A 22,270-nucleotide genomic window follows, 5' to 3' on the forward strand; every position below is an offset into this window, starting at 1 on the left:
AGACCAATCAGAATGTTGAAAGATCTGGTGGTATATACCACATAAGGATGGCTTAAATTGAACGGGATGTTTCTATTGGAGAAAAATAGACCTATTTAGGGATTACGATGCTGGTATCTGAGAATGACATTTGGATTTCTGCGCCATGGCTTAAAGCATAGGAATGAAAGCCTCCTGTCCAGGGATGAGTGGTATCTAACAAGAGCTAATAAGATCACATTTGACTGTCATTTTGTAAATCTAATCAAAGGGCTTTAGATTGAAAGGGAAGGGGGAAAAAGAAAATATTATGTTATAGGAAGGGAATTGATAAGTTGGAAAATATACAGAAGAGACCAATCAGAATGGTGAGGGGTCCAATGGTATATACCACATACAGATGGCTTAAATTGCAAGGGATGTTTCTACTGGAGAAAAGGAGACTTACTTAGGGACATGATGGTACTTTCCAAGTATCTAAAAGCCTTTCAAGTGGAAGAGGGTTATTTTTGTCCCAGAAAGCAAAACTAAAAGCAGTGTTTTAGAAAAGCAAATTTAGATATGCTATGATAATTAGAATTTTATAAAAGTGTCATGGGCTAGGGAAGTAGTTGGTTTCTCCTCACCAGAGAGTCTCTAGTAAAGGCTAGATAAATATTTATATTCTAGAGGGGAATTCTTGATGACCTCTGAGGTTCCTTTCAACTCAGAGATTCTATGATATTCTAATTCTCTGATGTATAAATGTCCTCTGGCTATTCTAATTTTAACTAGGTTTTACAAGAAACTCCCTGCAGACTATTTTTTTCTCAACTTTTTTTTTTTTTTTTTTTTTTTTTGCTGTTTTCTTAGGTGACTGTCTGCCATCATTCATCATAGTTTATATTCTACACTGGGAAATAGCCTTTGTCATTTATATGTGGCAAATTAAGAGTTTGCTGGTTGAGACAATTTGGGGAGGGCTCCTTTCTGCCTCCTTGTTGTGGTGACTCTTCTGCATTAGTTAAACTTTAATAATATAAGGAAAGCGTTTCTATTTTTACCTCTTTAACACGTGCCCCTTCAAGGGTTCAAGTCCCTTTCCCCTCCACTGTTCTGAACAAGGTGTGATATCCTTGAACTATATATGAATGTTCCTTGGTCCTGTCATGGCCTTTATTTAGGCAGCAATAAGGAGGATCACTAAATTCTTGCCATGTTGATGATAAAGTTCATATATTTGAGCTGGTTTGTACTTTTAAAGGAACTCTGGCCCATTAAGGAGACAGGAGCTAAATTCTGTTCTTCTTAAGCAAAATCTCAGGTCGAGGTATATGACTCAAAAAGTATTAGATTCAGATTTCCAGGGGAAATGATGTTTGTTACAAGAGTAGAGATGATTTCATTTGTTTTAGTCTTTGTCTCTGTATCCCCCGTGCTTACTACAATGCCTAGTATACCGCCTGCACTTATGAAAAACTTATTGATTAGCTGACTGAACACGTCTGGGTCTGACAACTTTCTTCTCTCTGTCCCTATCCTTCATATCTACTTCCATTTATGTATGTATGTATGTATGTATCTATGTATGTATGTATCTATCCTATTTATTTGTTTGTTTCTTTATTTGTTTCTTTGTTTATTAGGAATCAACAGCTGCTCTAAAAGGGAAGGAGTAGAACTATTGTAATTCTTATCTTTTTTTTTTTCTTCTAATTTGGTATTGACTTTGATACTTCCTTTACCCAAATGATGATTTGAATGCACAAGGACAGCTGATTTGTCTGTTTCTTGTCTGTTATGATTTTGCCAATTACATTTTTTAGTGGAACTATTTGGGCACCAACCTTTGCAAACATCTTTTTAGCTCTTTGAAGAAAAAGGATTGTCATGTATGTGCATGGAACTTTGGAGTAGTCTATAATTCTAGTCTCCTTTGTTTCCTTACACTGAGCCATGGTTTTTGAATGTAGGCTTTACTATCATCCTCTGTGCCCACTTTCTCATTGAAATATCAAGGCATTTATGAGTAACTTAATTTGGAAGCTTCTATGAAGTTATTCACAAAATTTCTCTACTTGTTCTTTATACTGGTACATTATGCTACAGTTATCATGCTCCTAGTATCCCACTGGTTTATATTCATTGTAAGCCCTGAAAGGCCAGATAGCCATTGCCAAGTGACCCAGTGGCATTATGTTTCTTCTTACCTTCTGGTACAAAATGAAACCAGATTTCTAACTCATTTATTTAACTTTCCACAGAGAACCACACGAGCCCTGAGGTCAAGTCCTGGTTTCATACCCCAAGTCTGATGCTAGCATTTGTCCTTTGTTTCAAAGAAAACCATTGACAATTTTGACTTGCCCATGAATTGGATTTAACTGAAGCAGAATTGTACAATGTAATTAGCCTCACTCTCTCTTCTAGTCATCTAAGGTCCAGTGGCAAGACAAGAGTCGAGATGACTAGCAATGGTCCAGGATACGATGCATGACTTTGGAGTCGCTCTAAGCATTCTAAAATGCCTGTTTCAGTCATCTTCATGACTGTTGGAACAAATTGTTCTTATCCACCCATTCCTGCAGGGGAAGTTTTTACATGCTTGGGGGAGACAACTCAATAAATTTCCCAACAAAATGGAGGTCCGTAGGTTACTGTCAGCCTGCTTTTGGCTGTTGGTGTGTGGCCACTGTGCATGCGATAGTTTTTGGAACCATAAGTGAGAGTTGAGTGAAAGGTGGACTTCAGGGTGGTTTAACAATCCTGAAAAGGACTCAGTAATCCCTCACATCAAAAGGGATAGACCTTCCTAAACACTATATAATCTGATGCTTAATACCTGATTAGGCAACTATGTGGAGCAGTAGATAGAGTGAAGACTTAAGAGTGAGAAAGATCTGAGTTCTAATCCAGCCTCAGGTTCTCAAAAACCATGTGATTCTGGGCAACTTCCTTGACTTTTTGCTTCAAGTCCTCCTCTGTAAAGTGGGGATATAATATTAATAGCAGCTATCTCCTCGGGTTGTGGTGAGAATAAAATGATTTAATCCATATGAGTGTTTTTGCTATTAATATTATTACCTGTAAGGCTATGGATATCCTTATGCTTTGGTTTCTTTATTTATAAAATGAGGGCATTGGGTTAGATGGTCCCTTCTAGTTCTAGATCAGTAATCCTATCTGTTCTGGTCCTACAAACTTGTATGAGTAATATGTAGTTGCAACTGTCTTCTGTTTTTATTTTTGCTTTGTTTTTTTTTAATAGTGAGAATAACATCACTACATAATTTAAACTCTGGGAAAGAGACTGTTCATTTATTTATGTTTGTATTTGTCTCCCTAGCACCTGGCAAAGTACCCTGCTCATAATGGGTCCCTAATAAATGTTTGTTGATTGAGTAATTGGATATCAATAGAGATGTGATTCAACTACTTGAAGAATAAACCAACTTATTGGTTGTTGAACAATACTCTTTAGGACTACCCAGAATTAACTGAATGTTTGTAGATGATCTAAGATCTGATTATTAGCACAAGTTGTGACTTTCCCAGCTGTGTGACCCTGGACAAGTCACTTAATTCTGTTTACCTCAGTTTTCTCATCTGTCAAATGAGCTAGAGAAGGAAACGGCAAAACATTCCAGTATCTCCTCCAAGAAAACCCCAAATGGAGACCTGAAGAGTCAGACATGACTGAAAAGGGACTAACCCACAACAATTGTGGATGATCTAAGATCTGTGTGATTATTAGCATTCTCTCATGCTCTCCTTGTAGCAAGGTTGACACGTGTCAATCATTAGGGAAAATTTTGGGCAAAGGGAAGGGTAATCTACACTTGAGCAGGGGTGGCAAGATTAGAGTTTGGAGGGAGAGGGGCTTGTATAATTAGATAAGGTAGGTTTGATTGGTGCCAGGGTACCTGAGTGGTGCTGAGATCCAAGGGACTGAGATAAGCAGGTGAATCAAAGAATTTAGAGCTAAAGATCTCCATGAGAGATTAGAAATCCAAAGTGCAGAGAGAGAATTTGTCCAACTCAACATGATTCACCAAAATGGGTCACTTTAATGTGATGGCTTATAGGCTTTGTCCCCAGCTAGAACTGACATATCTGAGGGACCACAAAAATTTACCTTCCCATGACTCAGCCAGACTTACCACGCTGACAAGCTTTAGATACTTTCACTGAAGAAGAGACCTACAAAGGACTGAAGATCATCTTGAGTTTCTGTCTCTTTCATAAGTCTCTCTGACCAAAAGTTTGTTAGCTGGTGGGTCAAATTTCTGGTAATGGGTGTCTGAATTTAGCTGGTTCTCAGACCACAGACATTTAGATTGCCACTAGTCCCATACTTGAAGGTCTTCCCAGTTTGGCAGAACCTGCTAGAACTTGCACTCCACTGGCACTAAGAACCAGGTTTACTGCCAACCCATGATGACACATCAGAGTAGGACATTAGTGACTGGCTGTAGATGCTACTGTATGAAATGTAATACTATAGTACTAGGAAGACACTCTTTAGGACTATCAGCTTTTTAGAGCTGGTACAGAGCAGGGCAATGTCAGACCTAGAGTCAGGAAGACTCATCTTTCTGAGTTCAAATCTGGCCTCATACACTGACTAGCTGTGTGACCCTGGACAAGTCACTTAACTCTGTTGGCCTCAGTTTCCTCATCTCTAAAATGAGCTGGAGAAGGAAATGGCAAACCACTCCAGTATCTTTGCCAAGAAAACCAACCCCAGATGAGGTCATGAAGAATTGGACATGACTGAAAATGAATGAACAACAAAAGATAAGCTCACTGCTATTATAGGTCCAGCCTCTCATTTTATAGATGAGGATAATGGGCCTTAGAGAGGAGAAATAATTGGCTAAGGTTACACAGATGGTAAGTGGCACAGCTTTGTAGATTAAGGTAACACTCCTATTAGAAATGAGTTGCTTTTCTAGTGGTAGGGATAGATTTGCACTGATTAATGCACCCATTCTTTTACCTCCTCCCTAGTATCACCAACAGCTATAATACAAAGCCTACTGGGACCAAGGGTATTCTCTATGCCCAAGGAACAGAGCAAAGCTAAGTGGCTCTACGTAGCCATGGACCTCTATCCTTGACATAATAGTCAGAATACTAGCTAACATTTATAAATGTTAAATATGATATAAATATAAATGTTATATATGATTCATATTGTCTTTCTACTTTCTTTCCTCCCCACTCCCAGAGCTGACAAGCAATTCAATCTGGGTTACATATGTATTATCATGCAACACATATGTTCATATTATTCATTTTTGTAAGTGAATAATCTTATGAAACCAAAACCCCAAATCATATATCCAAATATACAAGTGATAAATCATATATTTTCATCTGCATTTATACCCCAACAATTCTTCCTCTAGATGGTACCATATTTTTAAAAAGTGGCCTTGGGAGCAGCTAGGTGCCTCAGTGGATTGAGAGACAGGTTTAGAAGCAGGAAGTCCTATATTCAAATCTAATTTCAGCTACTTCCTACTTATGTGACCCTGGGCAAGTCACTTAATCCCCATTACCTAGCTTTCTGTGTTAGAATCAATACTAAATATTTGCCTTGGAACCAATACATGTTATTGATTCTAGAATAGAAGATAAGCGTGTGTTTTTTTAATGAAATTGGGAAATATTTTTTAAAATAAATAAAAATTCAACAAAACATAGATAATACTGCATTTTAAAACAGTTAATATGTGACTCAAAGGGATCCTTATGAATGGTTTAGTGGCCCTTTGTTTCTATTTGAGTTTGACACCAGTGGTCTAGAGGAGCCCTAGGTTTCCTTGCAGCTCTGAATTTATGATATTAAGACAGAAAAATAAAAAGGTTTAAAAAATAAGTTTTACTTAAGAATAATCTCAGAGTTTACAGTTCCTAAATGCAGGGATTCATATCATACTGTCATTATTACAAGTCACCACTTAATTCATATTTTAGAAGGATTTGCAACTAGGATCATCATAATTAACTAAGAATTGAAAATTCATTGGCACAACCAAACTATAAGTATCACTAATGAAGCCTTGTAATTTATGTATTATTAAGGGATAAATATGATTATGATCAGCATAAATCTTAGATGACGGTACTGGTGCATACTGGCCAAAATTGGATTTTACTATAATTGTGACATGTTTAGTGTTTGAGCATAAGAGAGAACTATTTGGCTGTGTGCTTCATGAGTACTGGTCTCATTAGTTTCAGAACATCTATCCTATGATATGGTAAAAGAACATTGGCTTTGGAATCAGAAGACCTGGGTTCAAGTCCTGATTTGGGACATTATTAGTCTAATGACCCTCAGTAAGCCCTTTAACAACTCTGGGTTCCATATGTAAAAATGAGGATAATGATACTTACCTAGAAAGCAATGTGCCTTGGTGAAAGTGGGGGCCTGGCCTTGGAGTCAAGATGATATTGGTTAAGTATTGATTCTGATAGATAGCAACTGTGGGGTCATGGACAAGTCACTACTCTCCAACATGTACCCTTTAATCCATGGACACTGGCCTCCGATGTCCCATGAATTATATACTTCTTCTCTCCTCTCTGGACATTTTCTCTAGCTGTCTCTCATGCCTGGAACATTCTCCCTCCTCCACACCACCTTATTGGCTTCCTTTAAATCCCAACTAAAATCCTAAATTCTACAGGAAGCCTTCTCTAACCCTCTCTTAATTCCAGCATCTTCCTTCTTTTAATTATTTTCTATTTATCCTGCAATAATAATAATAATAGCTATATTTATATAGTGCTTTAAGATTTGCATAGCACCTTACAAATGTTATCTCATTTTTTCTGTATGACAACCCTAGGAAACAGGTGCTATTATTTTCCCTATTTACAGACATTATCCCTATTTATAGACATGGAAAATGAGGCTAAAAAAAGTCAAGTGGCATGTCCAAAATCACTAAGCTAATAAGTGTCTGAGGGTGGATTTGAACTCTCTGCAGACATTATCTTCTTATTTCACTTCCTATTATTACTATCATTATTATTTTGTCTTTATAATCTCAGCATTTTTTATAAAATTTGGCACATAACTGATACTTTAATAAGTGTTGCTGACTGAATGATCAGTCTGTATCAGTGAAGGAATTCTATTCATCAGCAATTTCCCATATAAATGACATTGTAGGTCTAGACCAGTGATGACGAACCTTTCAGAGTTGGAGTGCCAGGCTCTGCCCTGACCCTACCCTCTAGACCCAGTGATGTGCTGGCTCCCCTCCCCCCCCCCCCACAACTGCCTGGAGACCATTTGCTGTGCCCCACCCCTTACCCCACACAGGAGAGGAAGAAAACACTCCCATTGGGCTGCTAGGTAGAGGGGTGGGTGAAATGAAGCATGTCTTCAGTAAGTGTAGAGAGGAGGAGGGGAGTGGTCACAGAGCTCTGCTCCCCTCCAGCTCTGCCACCTGTGAGCCACGCACCTTACCCACTGAGCACTTCCATTGGGCTGCTGGTCAGAGGAGCAGGTGATGTGAAAAAATGTAATCAGGCACAGTGGGGAGGGGGAGGGAAGCAGTTCCGCCCAAGTCCCTCTGCCTTTCTAGTAACAAACTTGGGAGTGGGGGTGGGGATGTGTGGCTGAATGCCCATAGAGAGCACTTTGCATGCCATCTTTGGCACCCGTGCCATAGGTTTGCCATCACTGGTATAGACCAAGGGGGCAGGGGTGGGTGGGGGGACTTATTTCACTACATATCTAGGGTTATTGCAAAGATCAAATGAATTGGTATATGTAAAGTGTTTAGTAAACTTTAGTGTTTAGTGTTTTAGTAAACTTTATAGTTCTAGATAATATTAGCTATTTATTAATAGTTCTGCTCCTTCCCAGCAGGAAGGCTGCTTTGGCATTTTGACCACTATTAACCATAACCAGAGTGGCTAGATGGTAAATGGATAGAGCATTGAGCCTGGAGGCAGGAAGATTCATCTTTCTGAGTTCAAATCCAGTCTCAGATACTAGGATGTATGACTCAGGGCAAATCACTTAATCCTGTTTGCCTCAATTTCCTCATCTGTAGAATGAGCTGGAGAAGGACAAGGCAAACTATTCCAATATTTTGGCCAAGAAAACCCCAAATAGAGTCACAAGTCAGACATGACTGAAAATTAACTGAAGAGCAATAAATCATAACTATATAATATGCCTAACAACTTTTTGGCTTTACTCCACTAGATTTATACCAGCCTGACCAGTCTTCCCTATGTCTTTTTTCTTGTCACAGGTGCCACCACCAAGCTTATTTCTGAGGTAGCTATAGTTCTGACATTTCAGATCTTAAAATTTTTCCACATATACTTCAATTTAAGCAATCCTATATAGGGATAAGGAGTTATGCAGAGGCGTCAACAAAATCTATTTATGGTAACAAATTCTGCAAGCATTTATTGAGCCTCTGTGTTGTTCATTTTTCAGCCACGTCCAACTCCATTTGGGGTTTTCTTGGCAAAGAGAGTGGAATGGTTTGCCCTTTCCTTGTCCAGCTCATTTTATAGATGAAGATAATGAGGGGAATGGAGTAAAGTGACTTGCCCTGGAACACACAGCCAGTCCTGATTTCAACTCAGGAAATGAATGTTTCTGATTTGAGCCCCTGAACTCTATCTACTGTGGCTACTCTGCCCAAAGCACTGTGTCCTGTATCACTGAGGGTAATCCAAAGAATGAAGGGACAGAACTCTTGCCCTCAAGGAGCTTACCGTCTATTGAGAAAAATATGTACAAAAGAAACCCCAAACTCAGAACTTGGTATATTAAAGGCATGAGAGAAGAACAAATGAAGTGGTCTGATTTCAAAGGAGGGAGGTTTCATTTACATCTGAAGATATAAGGCAAAATAATGAGGAAAATTATTTATTTCTTAAATAGTCTGTTTTACAAAATCTTTTAAAAGATTTTTTTAAAAAACATGAATTCAAGGGGCAGCTGGGTGGCCAGTGAATTGAAAGGCAAGCCTAGAGATGGGAGGTCTTGGATTGAAATCTAGCCTCAGACCCTTCCTATTTCTGTGACCCTGAGCAAGTCAGTTATCTCCCCCCAACACCCCCTTTGTCTGACCATTACCTCTCTTCACTTCTTGGAACCAATACACTGTATTGATTTTAAGACAGAAGGTAAGTATTTTTTTTTAAATAAAACAAGAGTTCCTCCTGGGTTCATTAAAAATGCTATTCTTTGATTTATGTCCATCTTTACCTGGAGAACATCTTTTGCATAAAATGAGCTCCATTTGCTTAGTATCCTATTGCTCTGACTACCCTGCTTCAAGGATTGATAGGTCTTTGGCTGCAGGAAGGGAGGATGAGATAGGAAGTTTGTCAAAGGAAATGTCCAAAGACAGCTGTAGCACAGGATATTATGGTAAAAGTCATTGAGACATCAAGGTGGAATGCTGCCTCTGTTCTTTGCTGGGGCTGGTCATGGAGTTCACTTACTCTACTTTGACATATTAACTTTGGCAGGAAGGGGTTGTAGGACCTTTCCGGTGGCAGGATGGCTGAGATAGAGAAAATCACTGGTCCCTAGAGTTTCTGCCTTCTTCCAAAGTCATGACCCCATCCAGGTAGAGAAGTGACAGATCTCATGATTAGTTTTTGTAACTTCACCAAAAAACTCTCTCTAATGGAAGCATGAATGAACATCAAGCATTGTCGAGTGGAAACTGTACAATAGTGTTCACGCTCGTTTCTCTAACCTCATAGGGGAGTGGCTTTGGAGAATTTTAAAAATGCTAACTATGCATTTTCTTCAATTCCTAGGTTCAGAGCAAACCTATGTACCTATTGTCTAGAGTTTGCTGTATTATGGGAGATATGGTAAATATAGTGCCATTCAGTAGATGCTTTATGATAAATTGCTTTATTTATTGGTGTATTGTGTATTATGCTGAGATTAAAAGCACTATAGTTATATGTATGAATGAATATAGCTGTGGATATACATGCCTACATATGTAGAGGTATGCATGTCCACATGGATTGTCTAAGATGTGACTCAAAAGAAAGATTAATAGATATCTCTGTAATCTTGCCTACTTCTCACCAAAGGAAATTCTGATTCCAACTTTAAGGGAAGCAGAAGGGATGAAAGGCTGTCTACTCTGTCCTCTAGTCTGAGAGGTGTACTGAACTAGAACTATAACTATTCCCCACCTCACCCTTTAAATATTGCTCTTCTAGGGATATGATTTTTAGATTCAAACCCAAATCTACTTCTCTGGTGTGTTTAAGAAGGAACAGGTTGCTCTTAGCTTGTTTCCTTCTCCCTGCTTATTTCCTTCCCACTAAAGGGTGGTTAGACAAAAAGAAAATGAAGATGTCATACAGATTAGATTATGCCAAAAAAATCTTTGAGTAAATGAGCCCTTCAGACACTTCCTAGCTGTGTGACCCTGGGCAAGTCACTTAGTTGCAGTTACCTAGCCCTTACTGCTCTTCTGCCTTGCAACCATACTTAATATCAATTCTAAGATAGAATTTAAGGATTGAAAAAAAAAGTAAATGAGTCCATTAGATGAGGCATGAGATGAATCTTAGCTCAACCAAGAGAGTGGTTCCAGTATCACCCTCTCTTAAACAGCCATTCTTTATAATAAATAATTTTTTAAAAGACAAGGAAAAAGTTTCCATAAAACTAACCAGCATATCAAAAAGGCCCGGTATTATGTGTAGTTTATATTTTATACATATATATATATATAGTTATATAGTTATATTGTAACTTGGGCTACAGGGTTCCACATTAGTGGAACTGGGCATGCCTAGACAAGCCCAGGTTACTTAGTATTGCCTGTCCAACGTCCTTCTACCAATTCTGCAGAGAAATGGGGAAATGTGCCTTCTTATACTTGAAGACTTTTTTTTTAATATAAAGAAAAATATTTTGGCTCCCCATATAAGTGTCAGACTAGTGTACAATGACTGAGAAAAACATATGGTGAGATACTCACCTTTTGCAACAACTCAGTGATCACACACAGGGAATCTACAACTCACAGGTGAGAAGTCACTATTTTAATGCAAACCCCTACTTGGATGAAAGATTGCATCTTTTGAAACAGGAGGAGCTGGGTTCAAATTTGACCTCAGATGCATCCTAGCTTGTGTGACTCCTGGGCAAGTCATTTAACCAGAGTAGCCTAGACCTTACTGTTCTTCTGCTTTGGAAATGATACTTAGTATTTATTCTAAGTCAGAAGGCGTGGATTAAGGGGGTAAAAAGATTGTATCTCCTGACTTTATGCTATCTCATATGCCTGGAATGTTCTTCCTCACTTCTGACTCTTAGAATTTATAGATTTTTTCAAAACTGGGAGTTTAAGGGGCAGCTGGGTAGCTCAGTGGATTGAGAACCAGGCCTAAAGACAGGAGTTTCTAGGTTCAAATCTGGCCTCAGACACTTCCCAGCTGTGTGACCCTGGGCAAGTCACTTGACCCCCCCCCCCCATTGCCTACCAAAACAAATAAATAAAGTGTATAACACACACACACACACACACACACACACACACACACACACACACACACACACACTGAGTTTAAGGACTACTCTCTACATGAAGCTTTCCTGACATGATCCTCTCCCCAGTTGTTAGTGCTTTCCCCCCAGATATTACTTTGTATTTGTCTGTATATGTTTTAGAGTCAAAACAAAATCCACTTCTCTGGGATGTTTAGATTGTGTCCTTCCAATAAAATGCAAGTTCCTTGAAGCCAGGGACAGTTTTACTTGTATCTTTGTATCCTCAATGCCTAGTGTAGTGCCTGGCATACTATAGTCACTTAATGAATGGTTGTTGAATTGAATTGAACAGAATAAAGTGAGATCCAAATAATCTAAATTACTTTCCCAGCATCTTTCACTGAAGCATTAGCAGATGCCAAACCAGGACTATAATTTAATGGGTTTTTTGAGTAATATTTTATCATTTTCAAGCAATAATAGATTTGTTATCATATATAGTCCTCTTAACAATGCTATAAGATGGGCATAGTGGTTATTGTCTTTATTTTACAGAAGAGATGTCTCAGAGAGGTTGTGCTGAGGTTAGGGAACAGACACAATGAAGACTGGGGGGGGGGGGGGGAAGAGAATTAGATTGGAGTCAAAGGAGTTGAGATAACAGCTCTGATTAACCTACTATTTGACTATGAATAAGCTACTTCACATTCCTAACCTTGGTTTCCTTATCTGTAAAAAATGGGACAAATAACTTACTCTACCCGTAGGGTAACGGTGAAGAAAATGCTCTGTATACTGTAAATTTACTTCCTTTCAATGATTAGTCATTTAACTGGTGTGGGTAGGAATTACTATGGGGCCCCCCCCCCCTTCCATTGCACTGCCCCCACTGGCCCAAATCAGCAACCAGTTAATCTGATAATGATGCTTTCTGGATTTAGGTAGGTTAGTCCTTGGAAGATGTTTCCAGTGCATGCCTGGCTCACACTTAAAGCAATTCCTTTTTGATTCTGCATTTAAAATCATTGAGAACCCCAAATCACTTCTACATCATTTTAAAGCATTAGAATAGGACCTTACTGTTAATACACTTTAAAGTATTATAAAAATATTACCAATAATAAAAAATATATAAGAATATGAAGTCACCAAACAGTTTAGTGATTGCAAAATCTTTCTCTTCCCATAATTCCAAGATGTTTGGGGAGAGGAGTTCCTTCTTTACCTTGAATTCTCCTCCCTAGCCTCACCTCTGTTTCACAATCTAATTTAATCCAATGCAAAAATCTTATTAAGCATCCTACTATGTGCAAAGTACTGGAGATAAAAATATAAAAACTCAAACAAACCAGTCTTTGCTTTTAAGGAATTTGCTTGCTGGGGGGCAAAGAACTAGAAAACAGATGATTATTTCACTTCTCAATCTAATTACTTCCAAAATGTTTTTTGACAACAGTCTTTTTACTTTCCTACTCCCTTTCAAACTGGCCCAAATCTCCAAAACATCCAAACCTCTAATCTTTCTCTTATCTCCACTTCTCTCAACCCCAGCTCTTGCTTAATCCATTCTTAGACTGAAAATACATTTTGACTGTGGAACTCCTACCCTTTTTGCAACAAAGGAAAAACCAGGAAATGTCTAGTAATGTGTGTAGATGTAGGCTGTTGGCCTAATTTAATACTATAGTGTTATTACCAGCACATTGCTCTGAATGGGTGAAAATTTATTGCCTGTCTGTCCTGTTGTGTGTTGTGAGGATGTACATTTACATTTAACTGCTTGTTAAACTCATTAGCCATCTCCTGGACCATCAAAGTCCAGACTATTAAACCCAGGATATTTTCCCTTAAGCTTTACTAATACGCAGGATTTCTGGGTTCTGTTTTCAGTCCTATATGAGCTTGAGTAGATCATTCAACCTTTCCATGTCTCACTTTCTTCATTTGCCCCTATAAGGGTATTTATCTCCAGCAATGAGCCTTCATCTCTAGCCAAAAAAAAAAAAAAAAAAAAAGGCTAGTTTCTCAATCCATGTCCTCAGTCTACATTATAGTCTTTGTTCATGCTATTTCCCTTGCCTGAGATAACCATCTGGCACCTAATTATTTTAATGCCTTGTATTGTTAGTTATATTTTCATGTGTTATTTATTTTATGTCTTGCACAGTGAAAGGAACATGAGAATTAGAAGATCTGGGTTTTATTCCCACTCTGTCCCTCATTACCTAGGTCACTGTATGATTGTTAGCAATTGGCTTTACCCCTCTGATCTTCATCTTTAAAATGGGGATAAAATTACTTTATATCAATTCTCTGTGATTAGGATAACTATGTGTGTGATAAGGAAAACTATCAGGAGTTATAGAAATGTGGGTTATTCCTGTTTTCGTAGTTGTATTATAAATTCCAGGAAAAGAATTCAATCTTTTTATACACTCACCGGGCCTAGCACAATACCTTGCACTCTATGGTTTTTCAGTAACTCACTATTTTAGGAAAGCTCAGGCATGCTTTATCTCATTTCCTCCTCTCTAGTCTCCTCCTCCAATGTTGCCACCCTGCTGCCTAGCATCCGGTACCCTTTTCTTTCCTTCCTCAGTTTGGTAACCTTGAACCATGATCAAATTAAATTCTGCCGGTCTCCCTGCATGAGGTGCATCAATCTACTTTTCTATGTCCCTGCTCACTATTCTTGGCACTTTCAAAACCAAAATAGTCCACCCCTCTATGTGTTGTTTCTCTTAACTAGAATGTAAGCTTTTTGAGGGCAGGGACTCATCTTTGATTTTTCATTTCTCTTCACAGCAATGAGCACAATGCTTGACATATATCAATCATAATAAATAAAAATATATAAACATATAAAAAATTAAAAAAAAAATTTTTAACAGGCACTGAGGCAGCTAGGTGGTACACTCAATACAGTGCTGGAACCGGGATCAGGAAGACTTGAGTTCAAATCTGATCTCAGATACTTCTTAGCTGTGTGACCCTGGGCAAGTCACTTAACTGTGTTTGCCTTTGTTTCCTCATTTGTAAAATGAGTTGGAGGAGGAAATAGCAAATCACTCCAGTATTTCTGCTGAGAAAACCACAAATGGAGTCATGAATAATGGAACTCAACTGAACAACAGCAAAAAATATTTTTCATTCATAGTATTTGTTGGCTGATTCCTAAGTACCAGGAATTGTAAATTATACAGATAGACAAAGTGTGTAGGTGTCAATTAGCTGTGAAAAGACAAAAAGGTAATAAATGAGAAGTCCAGTGAGTTTTCTACATTGCCACTGTTATGTGAGTTTAGAAGAGGGCACTATCTTCCAGAATGATGGGAAAAGACTTCTGAAAGCATGGATTTGAACTGAGCTTTGAAGACTTGTTGGGTAGAAAGAAGCGATTCTTATTGGCAGCAATGAAGGTGGAAATTTAAAATCATGGTCAAAGGAAGGTGAGAAATAATCAGTTGGTTAGGTAGTATTCTTGGTGGGAAGCAGTGAGAAATCCAGGTTGATAGCCATTTGATAAACTCTTATTTAATTGGACTGAATTGCTTGACTAGTTTCCAAGTTTGCTGGGAGGTCTACCTTAGGAGGAAGAACCAGTTACAAGCTCTTTTCTGAGAAGTGCAGCCTCCTTACTATGGGCTCAAAATATCAGGGTTCACACCAACCACATAGGGTGGCACCAGAATGAAAAATCAAAACAAGTATTTTGTGCCTCTATTTTGGTTGCTTCTTCTTAATGATCACTGCAGACTGGGTAGCTGGGGGGAGGGGGGCGGGGTTGGAACTACAAAATCCTGTTATGAAATAAACTTGAGCAAAACAATTGAGAGAGAAAATATTTAGGAAAGCAGAAATGGGGGTCTGAAAAGAAGCAGACTCATTTATCCAGGAAGGGAAGGTGGGAAGAAGGGAGGGTGCCTTTTGCTCCCACAAGATTATCCAATCCTTTCCCAGAATACCAACAGGCCCAGCCAACCTCGGTGGGGCACACCCACTGCCCGAGGTGTCGGAGGGGGAGGGGTTACTCATTTTCCTGTTCTTTACCATGGATTCAAAGTGCTTAAAAAAAATTTTTTTTTTAGTTTTTTTTTTTAGTTAGCGTTTTTTTGGATTTTGTTTTGTTTCTTCTAGTGGTGGCCCATCATCTAGGTTGATATCCTTTCATTCTCTGTGTTTCTAAACCTTTCAGAACACATGGCCCATAAAGTGTTAATTTCCTTTCTCTGACAATTAAAAAGCTCTCCTAATCTTTAATACTAGTTTTCCTTCAAATCTTATCGTCTGGAAACACGACATAGCCAGACAAGTGTGTGCGTGCAACACACTCGTGCCTTCGGTATTGTTTCTATAGGTTGGCTTTTTTTTTTTTTTGTCTTTTAAAAAAAAGCAAACCAAAAAAAACTATTTTCCAGCTAGGTTGGAAAAAGGCCGGGGAATGCCCCGGCTGCCGAGGAGTTACTTATCTATTGTTCTCTGCCACACCCCTGTTGAATATTGATATATCCGTTCAAGTAGACTCCGAAACGGAGACTGAGAAAGCGAACTGGATAGGATTTTTTCCCCCCTTCTAGTTTACCCAGAAGTGCTTTGGGGTGTGTGTGCGTTTCCGCTGGTTTTTCCTGTTGGAGAAGGAAAGGGGGAGCTGTTTTCTCTCTCTCTTCTCATAATCTATTTTTTGTATCCTTTTCCTCCTCCTCTTTCTCCTCCTCCTCTTTCTCCTCCTCCTCCTGGGTTATCTTTGTCTGGCTCACTCAGCCCCTGAACTCTCCCCAGCGCTGCAGCTCCGAGTCCTTGGCCAGTGTGGATGTGTGTTGTGCCCTCCGATGCAACAGCGGCCGGAGCAGCAGCAGGGCTAGAAGAGAGAGGGAGGAATCAGCGTGTCCCTGAGCTTCGCTTTGCAAAGGCAGGAAGAACAGGAAGGAGGGGAGCGGTTCAGTGCCCTCCTTCTCCCCCAACCGCCGCCACCGACGGGGAGCAGCAGTCCAGGAGGCCCCAGCTGCTGCTTTGCCCCCACCCTCCACCACCTTCCTCGCCCGTTTCTCTGGGGGAGAAAGGGGGGGGGGGCGTGCAAATGCGAGCGCGGCCGCTGGGCGTGGAGGAGGAGGTTGAGGCTTGAGCCGGGAGTGGGGGAAGAGTCTGGTGCCGTCGCTGCCACCTCAACATGGTGTAAATCCGCTTCCGACACTCCACGCTCCCAGTCTCTCTCTCTCTCCTCTCTCTGTCTGTTTCCTACACGCACACACAGACACACATACGGAGACCTGGGGAAATAAAAGCTCGTCTCTGGGAAGCTAGCAATCCAGCGGCGGCGGCAGCAGCAGCCTCAGCGCCGCCTCCCAATGAAGAGCAGTCTCAGGCCGGCGGGGCTCATCTCAGTGTGAAGAGCTGCTGCCATCGACCGTTCGCCCTTTTTAAAAAATTCAAATTGAATTAAAAAAATAATTAAAAAATTTTTTTTGCAAAAAGAGAAGATGGCGAACGACTCCCCTGCAAAAAGTCTGGTGGACATAGACCTCTCCTCCTTGCGGGTGAGTGCAAGCGACAATGAACCCCCAATCCCCGACCCCCAATCCTTCAGTTTCCAGCCGTTGTCCCCCTTCCCCCCACGCCCATGCCCTTCTGCTCCCCCACTCCTTTCTCCCCCTGGTACCCTATCCTGCCCTGCCCTTGCGGGTCCAGCCGTGTGCGTGTGCCTGGGGTTGGGGGATGGGGTGGGGGTGCACCGGGGAGGTAACCCTGTGCCTCCACCGGCCTCCCTTGTGTGCCTCGCTGCCTCTCTTCCTGCCCCGCTCTGGGTGGTGCTGCCGGGGCGGGGGGAAGAGTTGGAGGCTGCTGGGCTGATGCTTTTCCTTTGTTTGCATGTATTGGCATGTGCGTGGAAAAATTAGGGCGCAACAGCTGCACCCAACATCCTCCAGGCTCCAGACACCGTTGTGATTTGTTGTTGTTGTTGTTGTTTTTTGCAAGACCCCCCCCCTTCCCCCTTACTCTTTCCCGGACCCACCCCCACCCCCCAGCCCTCTACACATACTTTGACATAAAGCTACTTTATTCCTTTGCGTTAAAGGCAAAACTAACTTCTTTTGTATGCCTCTCATCTTTCAACTCCACCCCCCCTTAAAAAAAAAAAAAAAAAACAAATCCTCCCTTCTTTCCTCTCTAGGATCCTGCTGGGATTTTTGAGCTGGTGGAAGTAGTTGGCAATGGCACTTATGGACAAGTCTATAAGGTTGGTGTCTGAGCCCTCTTTGTTTACCATGACATTTTGGGGGAGGGCAGTTGGAGTTGAAATTGTCCAGTCGACTTGGCCACCCCAGTTGGTCAAGTAAAGTTTAGGAAGTTTTTGCATTGGTTCTTTTTCCCCTACTCCAAATTCCAGGTTCACAGTCTTATTGGCCTTAAAGGACCTCATTTCCTGACTTTCAGATAGGGAAATAAACTGTTCTCTCTGGCATGTGCTTTTCTTGAATAAGAATGGGGGGGGGGGCGCTACAACAGAGAAGAGAAATGTTTTCATAAGGCAATTTAAATTTTTTTTTTTAAAGACCTACCCAGTTGAGTTTGTGTAGGTTAATTAAAATTCAGGAATGTTTTAATAGGCAGGCATTGCTTATGTTCATTTTAAAGCACTGCCTTGGCCTTCTTGAAATTGTCATCTTGTTTCCATGTTTGAACCTCTTCCAAGTGCTCAAGGTGAAGTTTGGTATTAACTGGTGCTGCTTTGTAACTTAGCTGGGTGTGCATCATACAGTGTACTTGCTGATGGATATACTGGATGGAGAGAGCTGGGGGAAGGGGGCAGGGATAGGGACTGAAGATTTAGGCATCTAGAGCAGGAAGGATTATAGTGGGAACATTATAAAATCAGAATTCCAGGAATAACCTGTTTGACAAGTGCATAATTAAAGCAGAAATCAGGGAGAGTGAGAAACGAAGAGGATGCCCTTGTTTCACACTCATCCCAAGTCTTTACTTTTTTTTTTCTTTCCCCCAAATGAACAGTGAATGGAATAGACAGGTCTTAAGACTGCATGACTCTGCAATGAGTAGCAGCTACCTGGTGTGACTAACAGTTATCATTGTACATTTTAACTAATAATACGTGGTCTTAAAGGAGAAGCTGTAGGAAATAATAATAGCTTATTTTGGGTAGCACTTGAAGGGTTTACAAAGTATTTTCCATGAAATTCTGTGAGCTAGGTAATACATTTATTGTTATAGGATTCACTTTAAGGTCCATCTTGTTCCATCAGCCCTCATTTTACAGATGAGTAAAGAAGCTCTTGTTCAGTGTCTGAGAACAGGGTTTGATACCCAGATCTAACTCTGACATCAGTGCTCTCTCCATTCAAATAGGGAAGTAGGAACAGAGCCATGAAAACTTAGAAACAGAAAGGTTAAGTTCTCTCTCCTTTCCAATAATGTTTTTAAAATCACTTTGTAGAAAAATCTATTATTGTAAAAAAAAAGTTGTATGATTATTTTCTTCTAGCTATTTGAACAGGTACAGGTACTGTTTTGGTTGTACAAATATTGGGAAGTAGGAACAGAGCCTTGAAAACTTAAAAACAAAAAGGTTAAGTTCTCTCTCTTTCCCAATGATCTTTAAAAATCACTTTGTAGAAAAATCTATTCTATTCCCATATATGTTCCTATATATAATATATATATATTCCTATATATGTAATATTATTCTTATTGTTAAAAAACGCTAACAACTGTATTTGAACAGGTACAGGTACTGTTTTGGTTATACAAATATTGAAACTTTAGCTTTCTTACTTAAGCATAAAAATTCTTAAGTGAATTGCTCTGTCTTATTTTAAAGGTAGCTTGGACATTTAGAATCTTAAAAGCCTGGAGTGTTAGAGCTGGAAGTGAGCCTTAGGGATTCTCTAGGCCAACCCATTCATTTCCCAGTGACTAATCATTTTTTTCTTTATATCTGTTTCTATCACCTGAGCCCTCTTCTTCCACCTCTTAATACTGTGACTGTGAATGCTCTGCAGTTAAAACATTAATGGATGTTTGTGGATTGTCTCATGAATGAATTAGCATGTATTTTGTTAACTTATCTAGGCCTTGGTTAGGGAATGGGAATGCTATTCACTACTGTAATCTGGTTTCCATCTAGAAACAAATTTGCCTAATTCAATTTAGAAGTCTTGGGAAAATGAATCCTTCCTAGTGTGTTGTTTGTCTCTTCTGAAGGTCCAGATCACTAGCTTAAATAAACTCCTCTTGTGACCAGCAGAATAACTACAGCTCACTCTCACCCACTTTTTCTGGTCAAATCTAAGTTGTGAATGCAGAAATATGTTATCCATTTTTTTTAGTGAGGTTTAGTGAGCTTATTTCTATTGAGGCAAGGTCCTCTGCCATCAGCCAGGTTTTAAAATATAAATCATTGAAATGGGTAGGTGAATGAACTAGGGGTAAGTTATCTGGGTCTGCAGAAGCAAGATTCTTATAAAGTCAACTGGTTGTGGAGGATGGGACCTTTTATTGCAACTGTTAGAAACCCTGCTTAGACAGATTTATTATTCCTAAAACTTCTTTAGTGAGGATTTTGTTAGTGATTTGAATTCTTTTGCCTTCTGGATTCCTTTCTTGTCTTCTACTTCCCTTTCTTCTCTTCCCTTAGCTTCCTTTTGATTTTGAAACAAATTGACTTAAGAATTACTTTTGGGTATTGAAATGCTGTGTCTCAAGTCTCTATGACTACTACAATTATTCAGGTTGAAGGGATATTGCCAGCCATGCAAATATAAGTAATTCTAGGTAATTGTGGCATGAGATTTAGAAGCTGATGAGACTGTCATAGAGATTTGGATCATGGTTATAAAGTGATCCCTGTGAAGAAAGATTGTTTCTTCAGTGCGGCTTGAAAAAAATATTTCCCAAAATATTTCCCATCTTAGAGAAAATGACATTTTCTTTAAAAACGTTTTTTTAAAAAAACATATTCGAGGCCACTCTCCAATGTACACTCTCTTCATTTCTTATCCATTTTTACCATTGTTTTGATTTGGTGCCAGACATTGTGCTAAGCACTTTACAGTGATTATCTCAAATCTCATAACAGGCCTGGGAGGTAGGTGTTATTATTATCCCCATTTTAGAGACGAGAAACCCGAGGCATAGAGAGGTTAAGTGACTTGCCAGTGGATTGATTTTTCTGGGGTCAGACTGCTATTAAGTGTCTAAACTCAGGTTTTCCTGATTCCTGAGTCTAATACTCTTACTTTGGCACCAGTGGTTATTGTAGTCTTGAACACTTGTTGGTGACCGCTAACATCCTAGCAGGGAACATGTAACCTTATTCATATGGAATATAAGTGGGCATTGTGTTACTTAGTGCTTTTCTTTTCTGTGAACTTCTCCAAGCTGTTTGACACTGGGCAAGTCACCTCTTACATTGGGCAACTTCCTTGAGATTATAGATTTCAGAGAAGGTGCTGACCTGTATAAGTAGAGGGAGTTTTCTTCTTCTGGGAGTTCCTTATGCTAGTGAAAATTGGATCCAGTCCTCCATCCCTAAAGATTTGGATAATTTTAAAATGAGAGCCAAACCCATTGAGTGGTTAATGTTGTATAAGTGATTATATTTTCTTTAATGTGTACCTAAACTATTCTTTTCCATTTGGTGATTTTGCATTAGTTTTTTACCTTCCTAAGGATGCTGTATCTCCTTTGAGAGGGCTTATTATATAGTTATACAGTATTTTTGAATTGTCTAGCTGAAGTGAGTTGAAAGAAGGATTTTTTCTTTTTATCTTTTATGTGTCTTCTAATAAAAGAAGATTGGTTCTTTATAACCCCTGTTTGGATATTTGCAATTTGATTCTGGGTATGGATACTGGATAGTTTTTATGGTTTCTTATGTATGTACAAAAATACATGTGTACTAATATCTACAAACAAGTCACAGTTTCTTAAACTATACATATATTTTATAGTTACATATATACATTTATATTTTTAAAAATTGTACCTTGATTTTAGACATTTGTTTACTTTTCACAATTGTTGGTCTTTGGTGAGTCTGTAGAGGAGATGATATTCATAACTGAAATAATTTTCTTTTTACCATTCCTTATGGCAGTGTGTGTATCTGTATATGTATGTACTTATTTATTTTATTATGCAAGCTAACAGTAAAAATGCATTTTAAGCTTACAGCAATTTATAGGGGAGATATATATACATAAAAAGGCTGGTTGGTTGCTAAAATTTTATGTATGTGTGTCTGTCCGTCTATATATTTAAGTTCTATATATTTGAGAAAGTCAGTTGCTCTTACTTGGCACGAGTGAAGAGGGCAATGGTTTGAAAAATCCAGGACAGGAAATTTAAAGCTCTAGCTCATTTCTAGATGGTATTAGAATTCATTCTGAGTTGCTTCTCCTCCCCATGACTAATATCATTGGGTATTTCCCAAGCACATAATGTTTGATAGAGGTAGAAAGTCCAGAAACCTCATGGATTGTTGGGAGAAGTTGACATGGAACTGAAAATTTGATAGAAATAATTCGCAAAAATAATTGAGATATTGATATGAAAGTGAGTGGTTTATTGTTGTTAAGAATATTAGGAAAAGAGACCTGGAATTTATTCCTGGTTGCCATTGAGTTCCAATATAATCTGATAGATTCATATTCTCACTTTTGCCTCAATTTTCCAGACTATTAAATTGGAATGACATCTGTCTACTTCTATTTTCTGAGGATAAATAAAGTGGTGTTAAAAGCACTTTACATTCCTTTGAAAGTGCACTATAAACTCAGA

General features: G+C 39.2%; 1 protein-coding gene across 27 annotated transcripts in view; it reads left to right on the top strand.

Moving 5' to 3' along the window:
- Window positions 1–16,611: 16,611 nt before the first annotated feature.
- Window positions 16,612–22,270, top strand: part of MAP4K4 (mitogen-activated protein kinase kinase kinase kinase 4) — a 271,949-nt gene continuing 266,290 nt past the window's right edge. For all 27 annotated transcript variants that reach the window (XM_044670438.1, XM_044670444.1, XM_044670439.1 and 24 more), the window contains exons 1-2: window positions 16,612–17,010; window positions 17,646–17,711. In XM_044670438.1, coding sequence (XP_044526373.1) covers window positions 16,954–17,010; window positions 17,646–17,711 — 123 coding nt within the window. In that variant the 5' untranslated portion in view covers window positions 16,612–16,953. The remainder of the gene's footprint in view (window positions 17,011–17,645; window positions 17,712–22,270) is intronic.

Source organism: Gracilinanus agilis, chromosome 3 (genome assembly GCF_016433145.1).
Source record: "Gracilinanus agilis isolate LMUSP501 chromosome 3, AgileGrace, whole genome shotgun sequence".
Classification (NCBI taxonomy): Eukaryota; Metazoa; Chordata; class Mammalia; order Didelphimorphia; family Didelphidae; genus Gracilinanus; species Gracilinanus agilis.